This window comes from Haemaphysalis longicornis, unplaced genomic scaffold (assembly GCF_048455015.1).
Source record: "Haemaphysalis longicornis isolate Haplotype H1 unplaced genomic scaffold, Haemaphysalis longicornis Haplotype H1 scaffold_2, whole genome shotgun sequence".
Classification (NCBI taxonomy): Eukaryota; Metazoa; Arthropoda; class Arachnida; order Ixodida; family Ixodidae; genus Haemaphysalis; species Haemaphysalis longicornis.
The window spans coordinates 141,928,568-141,943,579 of record NW_027526295.1 but is presented as its reverse complement, the minus strand read 5'-3'; the positions used below and the strand labels follow the sequence as shown (position 1 = coordinate 141,943,579).

At 47.0% G+C, this 15,012-nt stretch overlaps 1 protein-coding gene across 9 annotated transcripts in view; it reads left to right on the top strand.

Moving 5' to 3' along the window:
• Positions 1-15,012, top strand: part of Epac (Exchange protein directly activated by cAMP) — an 841,204-nt gene that overhangs the window by 726,604 nt on the left and 99,588 nt on the right. For all 9 annotated transcript variants that reach the window (XM_077698340.1, XM_077698341.1, XM_077698345.1 and 6 more), the window contains one exon: positions 3,276-3,448. In XM_077698340.1, the coding sequence (XP_077554466.1) occupies positions 3,276-3,448 (173 nt within the window). The remainder of the gene's footprint in view (positions 1-3,275; positions 3,449-15,012) is intronic.

Here is a 15,012-nt window from a genome sequence, read left to right as displayed (position 1 = left end):
AACACAATCCACTTTAATCCAATCCAATCCAAATCCAACCCAATCCAGTCCAAGTCAAGTCAAGCCAAGCCAAGCCAATCCAATCGAATCCAATCCAATGCCTCTCGCGAGAGAGTGTTCGCTATCGGAGAGGAGAGGGGGAGAGTGGCTGCGGACAACAACGGACGCACGCAGGAAGGACAGGGCCGCCGACAAGAGATGCTCTGAGCGTTGCATCTAAAAACCAACCCAACGGGCGTTCCTAACTAAATTACCCCCGGCGCTGCGGGTTAATTACGTATATTTGGCCTGAAATGTACGTGCAGTTTTTTTTGCGCTAAGCAACGGGGAGATGTATGGCAAGCGACAGCAGTTCACGAGTTTAGAACGGTTATGACTATTTAAACCGCTAGGTTTTCGAAGCTTCTCCGGGGCACCCTACTACGGGTACGCCGGGCGCTACTTGGGTCCGTTATCTCGCTGCGCCATCTAATTCCGGCAGTCGCTTGACATCGAACGTTACAGCGAGCTACGACAACAAGGCGAGCCCCTAAAGGGCTATGCACTTTAAAACAACAGGTCGGCCGTAACATATATATATTGTGTGTGTAACGCGCCTACAGTGTACATCTGTACCACGCAGTGGCAACGGCTCTCCCTTGGAGGTGAACCAAAGCGCGAAGATGCCTCTTGCCACCGGTGAACACCTGTTTGGAGCAGTACGACTTACGACGTGTTTAAATGTGAGAGCGGATTGGTGCACTTCGCTAAGATGCCCACGGTCAAGAACAACCTAATTTGATCTCCAAACGTACGAAGTTTTCGTGATTTCGGTGCTGCAAGCGAGCAACCGTGACATCGCCAATGATTTAGACGTTATCGCTGTCCGGACCGGTGTTAACCGTGTTTTGCTATTAGTTGAGCTGTAAAAAATGAGGCAAAATACTAATAAATAAATAAATGTTTGTATTTCATAAATAAACTTCCAAATAACCTGTTATTGTATGAAAAATGTTCCTCCTGAAGTTGTCTCATCCTGCAAATGCCGAGGCGGGCATTCATACATCCTACCTTCTTTGTCGTCGCCGACTTGGATGCCCCCGTCACGCTTCGAGAGCTCAAGGCCGCACTAAGCGGCTTACAAACACACTGTGCACCAGACCAGGACGGAATCGGCAGTCTAATGCTCTACAACATGTCGTCAGTGCGCAAGATAGATCCCCTCAGATACATAACCCACGTTTGGTACGCGGGGTCAATACCCTTCTTGTGGAAATTCGCATGAGTGGTGGGAGTTCTCGAGCCCGGTGAAGTCCACACGGCGGCGCCTTTACACCGGTCACTTTCTTTTACATCCTGTGTGCGAAGATAACAGAGAAACCTGTGTGTACGAGATTAACCTGGTGGCTGAAGCATTTCAAACAACTACCGTCCTGCATGACCGGCTTCCGGCGACGCTCAAGTGCCCGAAATACCGTTCTTGTTCTTATCAACCATGCCGACCATAACCAAGCTCATGGGCTGCTCATCTTCGCTATGCTTCTTTTGTGAAGTTTCGAGACCGGTATCGAGACCGGTTTTAGAGAGACTGCATTCAATGGGTGTTTCAGCTCCGCTCCGAGCAAAGCTTCATCGCAGACCGTTACACGCAACAACGGTTAAAGAATTCGCTGAGGAAGAAGGTAGCGCCCTACGGGGTACATCCTGGGGATGTGCTTTGTCATGCTGTGGCGAATCTGGCGAGTTTAAATGCGCTCATGGAGACCAGCGCGTACTTAACAAAAAAAGCACAAAAAAAAAAAACAACAGGAGGGGTGGCAGCGAAAGCGCTGTCTAGCAAGTAAAAGTTTGTTAAAAAATGGAATACTTATGCGGAAACACAGACAGTTATAAACCACACCACCCCTGTGGAAAAATAAAACACGCAGAAAAGCCCCAAGACTGCTCAGACATGATTCTTTTCGGTCCCGATTTGTCCAGGAAGGACTATTCAGTATCTGTCAGTGCGATTGAAGTGCGGCTTCGCGTCTTCGCGTTTTGTAGTTGCGCAAGCTTCGGCGATTTCCCGGGGGCTCTGGCTATTGTGTGTCATCAGTGTGATCACCATGGTTATCCCATTGAACTCGCGTGCGGGGGCGCACTGCCGCCAAAGACACTGCGGCGATGAATCATGGCAATGACCGAGTGGCGGGAAACTATTAATAATTAATAATTTCTTTATTTCCCCCTTTGAGATTAGGGAGGCAAGGGGGTAAAAAGCTGTACGAACTGTTTGACTAGCTTCTCTCCCTTCCCGTTAACTATACGTATTTGCTTTTACTGCGTAGAAATGCTGGAAATGCTTGGAGAGAGGGTGCACCAACGTCGGCGTGGTTGTATTCGCGTTAGAATGGGCGGAGCTGCGTGTGGCCGTTCTTTTGAGACGTTGGTGCCACGTGTAGCCCCGCCCGTTGTTGTGGCACTCCACACGTCGTTTGTGTCGCTAACTTTTACAAGCGTTTTTAAGCAAACTGAGCCCGCAGCCGATTCGTGCTCCGGTGTACCGAAACGTTTTACGCTCACTGAGCGCTCTCATCTCCTCAGAAGAATAAACAAAAATCCGAGGTACACCAACTTTGTTACGTTTTCAGTTAATCAGCAAACAGCGGAGGTTAAATTGAAGTTTTGTCAAAGCGCGCACCAACCGCAGCGAGGAACTGGATAGCTCCTTCCCGCTCACGTAGTTAGTTTCGTCTTAGTAAAGTCCGCTTCTTCGGTATTTCTTCTACGCTGTCTTCGCTCTTGATGGCGAGGCCAGCTCGCGAATGTTTCTCTTAGGGCCGGCGAAGGGCCGCAGCAAGCGCTGTCTTCGTACATCGCGTAAGACAGCTTCGCCGCTACGAGCTGCAATACGTAGAGAAAGCGATTGCATATAGACTTGCGGAGCGCGGTATACTCTTTTAATCTTTACCTCAACCATTCACGATCGTGAACAAGGGAGTGAAGTAGGCTGGGACGTGGGATCTGACTCGTGAAACGTTATCTGCGCTATGATTTCACCGGAAACTAGCTCGACAGCTTGCACTGCGTAATGTTACGACGCAGATAAAGTTTCCCAGGCGTATCGTGCGTCCGGAGTTCGCTATCCGTCAAGTTAGTTTCCCTGGACAGGATGATTGACTGACTGCTCGGGTGCATCCTGTCAAAGCCGGGGAGCCGAGCTCCTTTGAGAGCGTAACTCACGAAATATGGCACGCACACTTGCGTCCTATACAGCGTCTGAGTGTGACCTCTTCTGCGCCTTTTCCTTTGCCCAGGTTCGACGCGGCGGCGCGAAAGCCGGGCGCAGGCCAACGGCACCCTCCGCACCATCCCGCCTCCGGCATCGGGCGCGGCGAAGCCGACCTCCACAGAGCCCGCGCCCCTGCCGTCGCGGCACCCGCCGTCGCCCACCGAGTCCTTTCATAGCAACAGGCTGCTGGTGTCGCAGGTACGTGGTCGCAACTTCTTTATTTTTACGCAAGCGATATCGAACGAGAGACGTCGGCGAAGTAAATTATTATATAGGCGCCAGCATTTCTATATCGACTCAACGGGAAACATTTGTGCCCGCTTGTATTGATGCCTGATGTGTCACGTTTTAGCAACACGTAAAAATGTTTGAAGCAAATGGCGCTAGGTCAATCATACTTTAATATCAGACTCCTGATACTGTTGTTAAAAAGATATTCCTGTCACTACATCGGTCTGTGACAGCGAAGACGACTCTCTAAAGGCTTGGTGTGTAGTAAGGATTGAGTGCGGACTGATTGGTATTGCAAATTTGTATCTTCAGCGAACGAAAAAAAAAAAAAAGACACGGACAGAGAACACAAGTGAAAACGCTGGCCTTCGTGTTCTCTGTCCGTGTCTTCATTCGTGCTCCGAAGCTACACATGTGGTACTATATAGAGCGCCATAACGGACGTTAAAGTAGCTAGATGTATCGCAGAGAAGTTCACATATTTGCTTGACAATTGTCAGTTGGGAGTTTATGCAGTTTTTAGAGCGAGAGCTCTAATACGCTACGTCTTTCAAGATCATTCATGACGTCGCAGCGTTCTTATCGCTTCGCTCGGTTGGAGCATCCATCCATCCATCCATCCATCCATCCATCCATCCATCCATCCATCCATCCATCCATCCATCCATCCATCCATCCATCCATCCATCCATCAATCAATCAATCAATCAATCAATCAATCAATCAATCAATCAATCAATCAATCAATCAATCAATCAATCAATCAATCAATAAACGGAATAGTCGACCGGTTTGGATGTATGATAAAGTAGAAGCAAAAGGCCATCGCGGGTGCTATTCGGAACAGTCTGTCAACGCCCTCTGCTCTAGAACGCAATGCGCTAGGGCTTGCTGGCAGTAACATTCAGTAAGCATGTTATGTTGAAAATGTCTTGAAGTCGTATCAGAATGATGTTTCCTTTCGTAGTGAACGACGCCGTCCTCTGAATACCTCTTTACATAGCGGTGGGGCTCAAGAGGTTCGCGGAAGTACACCGTATGTGCTACGCAGGCTCATTTTCTTGACATGAGGCAAACTAACGATTCTTCACGGGGGATGTGGGTGATTCAGACCACATTTGCTCCACCTCCGTTGAGCAACCTTCGGATGGTGCTCTACCAATTTATTCCTCCCTGGCATTCTTGTGCAGGCTATTCACAATTTCATCCACGGATGTCAATCCAATTTCACCTGCAGCCGTCGTTTACAGCCATCGTTTCGAGCGACCCCAATAATAGAACGGCCTGGGGCTAATGCCTACTTAGAAAGGGAATTATCGCTCGCTGCCTCCTATGCATGGATGCGCTGCCCGAACAATAGGTTTCCGCGCACTCCTCTGAGAGCCTTCCTTGGTGCACGCTAGCCGTCGTAAGGGCCTGCGTGAACTGCTTGCTTCACTGGAATGCGAATTTTGAACCGCTGCAAATGACACCGATTGCAGTTGCATGATATCGTGTTTCGTAGTAATTAGGACCTGAGAGGCAGCGTTTATCAGCTCGCTTTATGAATAAAGAATTCAGTTGGAGACAGCAAAATGTTTACTTTAACTTTCATTTTGGGCGAAAGAAGAAATTCTTTGTAGCCACCTCACCAGCATTTCACCAGCATTAGGCCTATTTTGGAATAGGCGTGCGCAGTGTGGGACCCATATATGGAAGTGTTGAAAGAACTGCTGGAAAATGTACAGGAGCGTGCAGCCAGATTTGTTACAGGTAACTTCAACTTCGATATAAGAGGCTCTGTCATCCGAGATAACTTAGGGTGGCAAACATTATGCTCGCATGGAAAAATTTGTACATTAAAGCTTCTCTATAACATTAAGATAGGATCAACTGGGATAAAAAAAAATACTTACCTAAAAACGCCGAATAACGTGTCGGCACGAAGAGACAATTTAAAAAAAATTAAACCGTACCAGTGCTGCATCGATGCATTTAAGTATTCCTTCTTTCCCAATGCAACTAATGATTGGAACGTGCTCCCGGATGAAATTGTGCGCTCACCGAATGTTTTGACTGCTATTGAAAGTGTTTCCCGAATGCTAGCATTTGATTTTACTGCTTTTGACCGTATATTGTTGCTATGTTTTGAATTATGCCAACAGATAGCAGCAAAATAAAGGTAGGCATTTGCAACATTCAGAGCAACCGGGGTGGGCGAGCTTTGAAAGCGTTTTTTCTGTTAAGCTCGAAGCGTTGCTTGGCGACCTACAAAGAATTGGTGGCGTTTTGCGATCGGTTAGACGGTGCTTTTTATAATGCTTCCGGCATTGTGTGGAACAATGTCGCCCATCATTCCAAGGCGTGTTAACTTTTTTGCTGCCATATTTTATTTTCTGACTGGTATCTCACATATGTTTCGTGCGCCCTGGCCTCACACCGTAGCTTGAAATGACAGCAGCGGCGCAATTTTCGCCGTGTCTGTTATAAAAGAACACGTTCCGGGTCCGGTTACGTAGATCTTGTTAAGGCCATTTCATATATTCCCACAAAACAAGCGTAGCTTGGTTTCCGTGCCACACGCGTCGTCCAGGGCCTTCCACCCGTGTCTGTTATAAACGAACACGTTCCGGGTCCCCTTAAAATCGTTACGTAGATCTTGTCAAGACCATTTGATATTTGCCCACAAAACAAGCGTAGCTCGGTTTCCGTGCCACCCGCGTCGTCCAGGGCCTTCCACCCAGGGCCCAGCCTGAAACTGACGCTTTAGAAAGCGGCATAAATTCGGAATTCCGCCCCAAAAACGTGTGCTCGCACGCTCCCACAACTTCGGCACCATCGATCGCTATTACGCTAAGAGGGAGTGCAAGGAAGCTAGTTTTTTTTTATTTCTGTTTTGCCGTCGGTAAGAGAATTTTCTATACCAACAATATCCCGCTAAATGGTGATACGCGTATATGGCCGGCTATAGCCTGTATTCAATACCGAGGCACGTATGCAGACAACCATGTGAGTGCGCCGTAACTGGTTACGTCGGGCTCCGCGGGATGTCGGTACTTGTCCGTTCTAAGCGCATGATATGGGTTGGACATTCCAAGCTCTAGCCCGCTGAACGCAAATTAATGCCTCGACTCCGATGTGAGTGCGATTAATAACAATTCTGTTGACACCACCGTTGAGAATCAGGTTGAAACGGAGCAGACGACGCACGTTGGTGTTATTTTTTTCTTCCGCGCGCGGCCACAGTGGCACAAGCCGCGCCATATCCGTGGCGCTTTGGCCATGCCCGTAATCATTTCCAGTGTTGCCAAGCGAAGAAATAGACAGCTAAACTTTTCAATGAATCCCACCTATAGCGAGGATGCGCTTATTTGCACGACATCCGCGCGGTGCCAACCCTGCACATCGCAACTCAATCGGTCTAATTCGCAGCGGTTTAACGAATTCAGCTGGGATACGCTATTGGCGGGTGCTCGTATACAAGGTGGCGAGGCATTTGCAGAGAGGGTGCCGAACGCTGTGTGCAGGCCCGCTATTGTGAATACAGCGCATTTGCCCCCAGTGATTTGGGATACAATGAGATAATGCCGGTTGTAAGTGGCTATTAACACAAGGCCTGTCTTTTGTCCGTGGCTCCAAATGGCGACGGAAGAGGCAGTTGCGCTGACGGGAATGATGTAGTCAGGAATGACCTGCAAATAGTGTGACGGAAAGCAATGTTCATGACGAGTTTTTTTTTATGCGTAGCATTCTTTGCCGAGTACCCCCACAGCCAGGACCGTGTAACGCCCTGCATTCGCACAAAAAATGCAGAATTGGGGGAAGTAACACATTTAATCGGTATAATAGCGTAAATGGAGATGAAATTAAGTGGTCGAACAGAGTTTTGGAAAAGTAAAAAAAATGATAAAAATAGAATAAAAGTGTACAAAAGTGATCTGATGAAAAAAAAAAAAATATGCATTTGATACACCTTCTCAAAAAACCGAATATTAAGCAAAAGGATCACGCAAAAGAGCGTTTGAAATACGCATAAATAATAGCGAAAACAGAACAACGCCTTGCATCTGCGGAAAAATACCTACTTGGCGAAGTAAAGCCACTTAAACGCTATAATCGTATAAATTTACATCGTTGGCGAAACTAAACAAAAGAAAACTCAAAAACGACCAAATAACCCGAGGTCCTTGGCTACCATTTGCGAAATCTGGCTCGAAAAAATTCGCACTGTAGACCAGCGGCGTAAGAATGCTACGCATTTGTAGACAATTCTCGGAATTTGTGCCGATTTTTTTTAAATTTCAAAAAACGCAGCACCTGCGAAGTCTCATTTTGGTAAAGCGAACTTCTTTCAATTATAGAAATTAGTTAATCAGTGCAAAAAAAAGCGTTTTATGTGATTAGTAAAACCGCACTGCCAAGCCGGGCCGATATTTCGTGTTTTGCTTCCTAACAGCGTTTGCGCTAAACTACTACAGCTAAAATGTCGTATGCATCAAGCTAACCGTGACAGGCGTTTAGAATTTGCTGCTGCCCTCTTCGCTTCAGCCGTAATTATATCCAAATACGGGTGATAGTCGCCTAAAAGAAGAAAGGCTGGCGGCTGTCCATTCAAAGCTCCTCTCCTTTCTCCGCTTCCGCTGCAGCCGGTTTCATGTGGTTACGAAAGAATTAGTGCACCAACCAGTACGCAACCTCTCTAAGATTCCTTTTTCTGTAAGCCCCTTTATGCATCTTCCACCATCGATATCGCCAAAACATACGCCACAAATATTAAAGGAATGTATTTATAAATCAGTTGAACCGTAGACTCCGTTTTAAGAATTTCCAGAATAAGCAAACAAATTCAAATTCCACCCCCCGCCCCTCACCTTGCCGTAGCTCTGGGGAAGGATATCGTGATTTACGAAGTCTTCGTTGTAACAAAATAATTTGCTGCTACCGTCGACTTTGTTACATCGATGTTCAAGTACAATAAATCGATCAATCAATCATTAACCAATTAATCAATCAATCGTTCAATCATGTATTAACGTCCCCAGGAACAGCCGGTTGGCCTTTATGCTGGCGCACGAAAAAAAAAAGCAAACCACAAGAACTTTGTGCGGAAGAAGAAGCCAATGGCAGAAAGCATGATCAGTTCACTTCCGGCAGGTAAAGCGACCGCTGCGCCCACTCGCGCGAGCTGAAACAAAACACAGAAGGTCGAGGTGTTCGCTGGCCGGTATACCAACCCTGCACCAGCGCACCGGGCTTTGCGAATGCTGATACGAACTCTGAACGCTTCGACGGTTTCTCTTCGTTCCGCTCAAGTCGGGCTCGCACAACGAAGCATGCGGGCTGTTCACGGAGGGGCTCCCGGGGGCTTTATGCGGGACCGCATGCTAATGTATGCTGCCTGGAGTCATCCTCCCGTAAGTGCGCTAACACAAAAGAAACACATATCGTCCAAAGTGAATGTTATTTATTTTGACAGTGGCGCCAGCGGGCACGTATTTCAGGAAATTAAATCTCCGCGCGTACGACGGAGATTGTAAAGTCCGCCTTCGCGCCACTTTCTTCTGAGCTGCACGGCGGCTTGTTTTTGCCTCTGCGCTTGGCTGAATTCGAAACTAAGCGCAGATCAGGGACGACGTGCGCACTTTGCCACAGTTCTTTGTGTCTCCTCTCCGTTCGCAGTTTTCGAAAAAGAAAAAAAAGAAACTACACAACTGCTTCTTTCAACCCGGATTAGCCTCGACAGCGTGGCTCTTGGGAGTTAAGGCGGAGAACGCATTTGAGTTTATTCTTCCCGCGTTGTGTGCTGCAAAATAGCGCGCACCGGCGTTTTATGCAGCCGGCCGAGAGGACAGAACACTCGGGCGTGGATATTCCCTAGTTTTAATTTATCGGACGGATTTTTTCTTCAAACAGGTGGTAGTCGCTACGTCGCGGTATAAAAGCTGCGAGCGTCAAATTAAATACTCTAAGGACACTCTAAGGACACTCTATGGACACGCGCACGCCCAAATACACACACGCACGCGCATGAACACGGATGCACACACGCACTTGCCGTCGTCTTGTCCAGTCCTTGCGTTGTTTGCCTAATAATTACGCAATGAAAACTCGTTCGCGCTTACACCTACGCAGCAACAGAAAAAAAAGCGTTTAACGCGTGATGGACGCAGCTTCAAATCGAAGGAAAAATGTGTCGTCACCTGTGACTTACCGTTATCTTAATTCCGGACGTTGGCGGCCTACTTGTTTTACGCCTAAAATTAGCGTTCATTGTAAACAAAAAGACATTAAAAATGTGTACAAAGTGCCAAAAGGTGTTCTTCAGGATTTCAGCTTTTTGCGCCGCGGTCAGTGGCTTCGCCGGACTACAAAAAAAAAAAAAAACTACTCAAACAAAAACTTCGTGCGCCAGCCTGCACCTCTGGTTCGGAGGGCAGTCTAAGTGTGATGACCCTCATTTAATCAATAATTGCTTCGTTAGGGGTCCACTGTGTTGTGCCAACTCTCTTAACAAGACAAAAACACATAACCATGGAAAAAAAAAAAGGTGCGCATTACTGCCTGATGGAAAATGAACCGTGGAAAGTAACGTGGAGCTCCTTTAGCTGTCGCGATATTTTTTCGCCAGTGTTAAGGCTGAGGGTCGGCTCGTTCGATCACACCCGCACCGCGAAGCTGTTTGCCAGCCTTTGGAGAGTTCGGCGAACCCTGTGTGATATCCGAGCGGTGTGTTCGGGTGAAAACAACGTCGAAGACTGAGCTCACGACGGCGGCGCCGTTCGACAGCGAAGACGCCCGTTAAAGGCACCAGCTTCCGACCGGACTAAATCCTCCCGTTTCCCGCCGTAAATGAAGCAAACAGTGCCTCATTATACCAGGGTGGACGACCCGCTTTGCTTTAGCTCTGACCTCGGGCCGAGCCGGGATTGATTTTCATTGTTGTTTGTCGCGCATTGAGATCAGTCAATTCTGCTCGCCGTTGACTGCTTTGGAGTTTCCTTACTTTTGGCGCCTGGTGGCAACGGCGTTGCCCGCAATAATGTTCTATGGTTTATGCATGAAATCAAATTTCACGACAGCTAACCTAGACTCTCGGCGGCCATTTTCGGAGGAGAAGATTCTGTGTCACTGGCCTTCTCTGTCATGCGCTCAGAAGGTGATTGGGGAACTCTTACGCTTTCTACGGGCGGCGAACGTAAACTCCAGAGTATAGACTGAAAGCGTTCAGTGGCAATCACTGAACTGGGACGTTTAGTGCTTCAGCGCTGGGCATACGTGTCTGCTGCAATTTTTGTTCATTCTTTCCTTTCTATTTTGTGCCTATTTTCCCTATCCCAAGTGAAGGATAGCAAACTAGGCTCAAGCCAGGTTACCTTTCCTGCGTTTCTTCTACATCCTTCCTACCTTCTTTCTTTCAAATTTCATGACCGAGCGAGCGTACTGCGCAACAAAAGCAACCCGTTAGGCATACCCTACTGTTGAGTCATACCGTACCACAAACATAATAATTTGCAACATTCATTGACGTGCTTGTGTTCCAACTTTCCGCGGAGGTTTGAAAAATAAAACACACTTTTATGACTGGGGAGGGGGGAGCTATCGAGCCTAAGCCCTCCGAGTTGCGAGTCGAGAATCGCATAAAGTCGGTCACATCTGATAGGAATCGATTTTCCGGCTCTTCATGCACGCGTTTGATGTAATTATTAAACCCACCGCGGTGGATCAGTGGATAAGGCGTGGCGCTGCCGAAGCCAGGACGGGATTTGATTTCTGGCGGCTTGCTGCTTTACAAGCAGAGGCGAGAAAATAAAACTTCAGAGGATCGGGATATAAGCGAACGTTGTGTCCCCTAGATGGCGTAAACGAGTCCGTTAGGTTAGGCACGCGAAACACAGATTTGAACTTTTATATGGCGTTACGAACTCAGAGAGGCGGGATAATACGAAGCTTGCATTAATTGAAACCAGCAACGGCAAAAATAAAGACCGTTGCTACACTAATCGGGTGGCTCCTCTGTCGCTAAAAGCGGGGGAAAGCCCACGTCCCCAGCCGCGTGTGTCTGAAAGATTGACTGCAAGACATTGACTAAAAGATTAGCCATTGCCAATCTTTTATGACTAGACGGATTTCGGGTGGACTGATTTGTGGGATTATCTGGTGTGATGAAGAAAAAATGGCCGCGTATCTGCTCATCTCCTCGCAAATGTCGACAACAGACGATAGTCGACTGGCGCCCCTGCGAAGTGAATGCCCCCCTTCTCTTTCACGATCACCTCTCATACTGTTCCTCTCCTGTCTCATCACTCACAAGATAACACGATAGGGATTTGCTCAAGTCAATTAAAATTTTTCAGCGCGCCACTGCTCCAAGTCGGGTGCCTCTATGCCAGCGCTGCCGTACGACGGAGACGCGCGTGAATTGAGGCACCCTACTACAACGTTCATAGAACCACGTTAACCTACTCCGGGAACGGGCCAAGCAGGACGTGGAACCTATCTAGTGGAACCTTTCGTTGCGTTTATAGTTTGGTTTTTGAAGTGCCGCCAGGAGCTATAGTAGCACTGGCAACAGCAGGGGAGGAGTTTCTGCAGCTGATGTAGTATTTCATTTGCTATCGCAAAAACCAAGCAGCCATGAATTTTTTAATAAAGGAACACTGCAAATATCACTAATCTTTGATTTTCCGCCGTATATTTGCGTAATGTCTTGTTATTGTTCAACAAAGTTGACAAGTATAAACATTGACACCGGACTTAGACTTGCTGTGGGTATATAAGACCATTGAACAGTTCCTGTTTCACTTTGGCCGGGTGGCTGAATCGAGTCACAGACAGACAGATAGATAAACATACAGACAGACTAAAATTGTTTCGTTTTTAATCACTGCTCCGCACTGACACACGGACCATGTTCGAGTACAGGTTTGGTAATGAATGAATGGAGCCTGCGCGCTACGGGATTTGAAAGACGGCTTTGGTATATACTCGATTGCTTGTTCGCTTCTGACTTTCTTTCTCAGGCAAAAGTCAATGGTCGTTTACTCATTTCTCACTGTGGACTCACTCGTGTCCTTAGTTGTGAACTACGCAGAACTGACGTCATGTGGTAACCACTGCAGATTTGAAATGCGTTTGTGAGGGCAGAGCTTGTTGTTCGTATGTAATGTATGCAATGTAAGGACATTTGCTGAAAAAAAAATGTTTGTGCCCTCGCCACGTCCTATAGCTAAACTGCAACAAAATAGGGAAGATGTCGGACAACAACAATATCAACAACGACTACACCACCACCATCAGCCTTGCCTTCTAGGCTGATTAAATCACGATATGTCAGTGCAACAGCCGCGTAACATCAGGGAGGAGCTTTGCGCCTATCCCAGCTCTCTTGCACGCGTAATCATGCGAACGACGATTAAAATTTGGAGTCGGATATCTCGGAACACAGACACGCTCAAAGAATTCTTCCAACTGATACTGTGTAGAAACACGACTGCCTCTAACTTTTCAATACGAACACACCCACTTACTGCAGTCAACAAAAAGTTGCTTATCCAATTTTAGTAATTGGGCTGCTGACAGCGATAATTATCGTCTCACTTAATTGTCTCCCCATGGCCACAGAACGTATCTGCACAGGTGGCTTTCGCATGCCTTTCATTGCCGAATTTTAAGAAAATAATAAAGCACAGCACTCATATCCTTAGCTAAAGGGGCATGCATGTAGTTAACTAAAACTGTGCGCTGTAATGCCTCGTTGATTGGCTCATCAAAGTAAGATAAATCATTTTCTTTCCCTGCACAACCACCGCAGTTCCAGACAGCCTTGATATAACTAAAGTTAACTGATTGAATTATGTTTGTCACTGGAATAAATTGATCCCATACTTACCTCGTTGGGTTAGGAGCAACAAACCAGCTTAGCGGAGATGCACGAGAACTCACGCCATGTCGCGTTTGCGATTAACGAACGGCTTTGTATTTCGGAGTAAACAAAATTACCCCTTGTCGTTCAGTGTGCATAACTCCCCCGCTCGACGCGTTTCCGTTCTGTTTCAGGACGATGCACAGCGCCATTCTATTTTTCATTCTCCGCTAACTGTAGCGGCGGCCGAGGATTATTTGCCGAACGACGTCGCATTACCGTGGCTATAAATAGCTGATTCAGAGGCCACGTACAGTGCGCAACACCCTTGTCTATAACACTGAGTTCAACTTCAAGTGGTTACCTCTCAAAACTGCCGACTCAAACCTGTCACAAAAGATGTTGAGGTCAAAATATATGGTCAAGACTTCAGAGTGACACGAAAGTTTTCTTAAAATGTTTTATTACAGAGGCAAGACAAGGCTATAAGTACAAAACCTGTGTTATAGACAAGGGTGTTGCCCTCTGTACGAACAGCGTTGCGTGCAGCGGCTGGTACTAAAAACATTGCACGCTATTCTTTTTTTTAATACTCTTCGAAAGTGAAATTCTGTATGCGGTCCAGCAAGCGCACAAATGCGCCCGGAACAATGCCCAGTTCTGCGATATTTCCGTCCGCATTACTGACGCGGAAACAACTCATACAGCCGTATGCTTCGTACGCGGTTGCAGGTCCGTAATCGAAAGTCCACACTCTGGAAACGTGCGTGATTTGGTCGATCTGTCGGATTGCTATTGCTGGAAAGAAAGGACGTGATCGAAGCTTCACGCGTCCGTACTTTCCTGTCACGTGTAGCGTGCTTCCTGTTACGGCATGTGGGTTGATTATCAGAGCGGCACCTAATTACTGTGCACGAGGCAGGTAACCGATTTTATATGCAAACAAGAGGAGGATAATCTAGACGAACAAGTTTTTGTGTGCGACGATTGGAAACAATAAGCGTTCCTGTTCTGTGTGCATGTAGGGCGTGAGGAGTTCCTTTGATTTTCTGTCTTGTCACGATGCATGCAAGATGACAGACGGCAGGTTGTATGAAATCTGTGCGGCGATCGACGTGTAGCTGATTCAAATGAATATATAACTTCTTTTCCCCAAACATTTTGGACTCAAAAGGTATAATCTCCTTCGAACCGCTAAAATTAAAGTAAGAAAGCAAGCGTAAATAAGCAATGGTTCTCACACACGCAAAACAAAACAATGATCCTATAAGGATTTCGTAAGTAACACTATATGTTAATTATTTCGCAAGGAAATTCCAGATTGAAGTCTCTCCGTGGAGCTAACCGCAATATGTTAAACATAATTGAGAATGCATGTGTATTTTTTTTTGTCATAGAAAATAGTTCATAGGTGTGTGCTTAGTACCTGGAAGGTACTTGAAAACTGCCAAGAAAGCACCTGTGAGCCCCAGTTATAAGAACCCTCTGCGGTGGATGTGGGTTTTATCCCGGCTGCGGTGGCCGGTTTTCAGATGGAGGCGAAAAGCAAAAACGGCTCTGAGTCGTGATTTCGGCGCACGCTTAAGATCCCCAGTTGGTGAAAAATAATCCGGAACTGCCTCACTACGGCGCGGCTGATATCCCAGGTGTAACGTAGGGGTGTTAAACCCTCGAAATTTGAAACCAATTC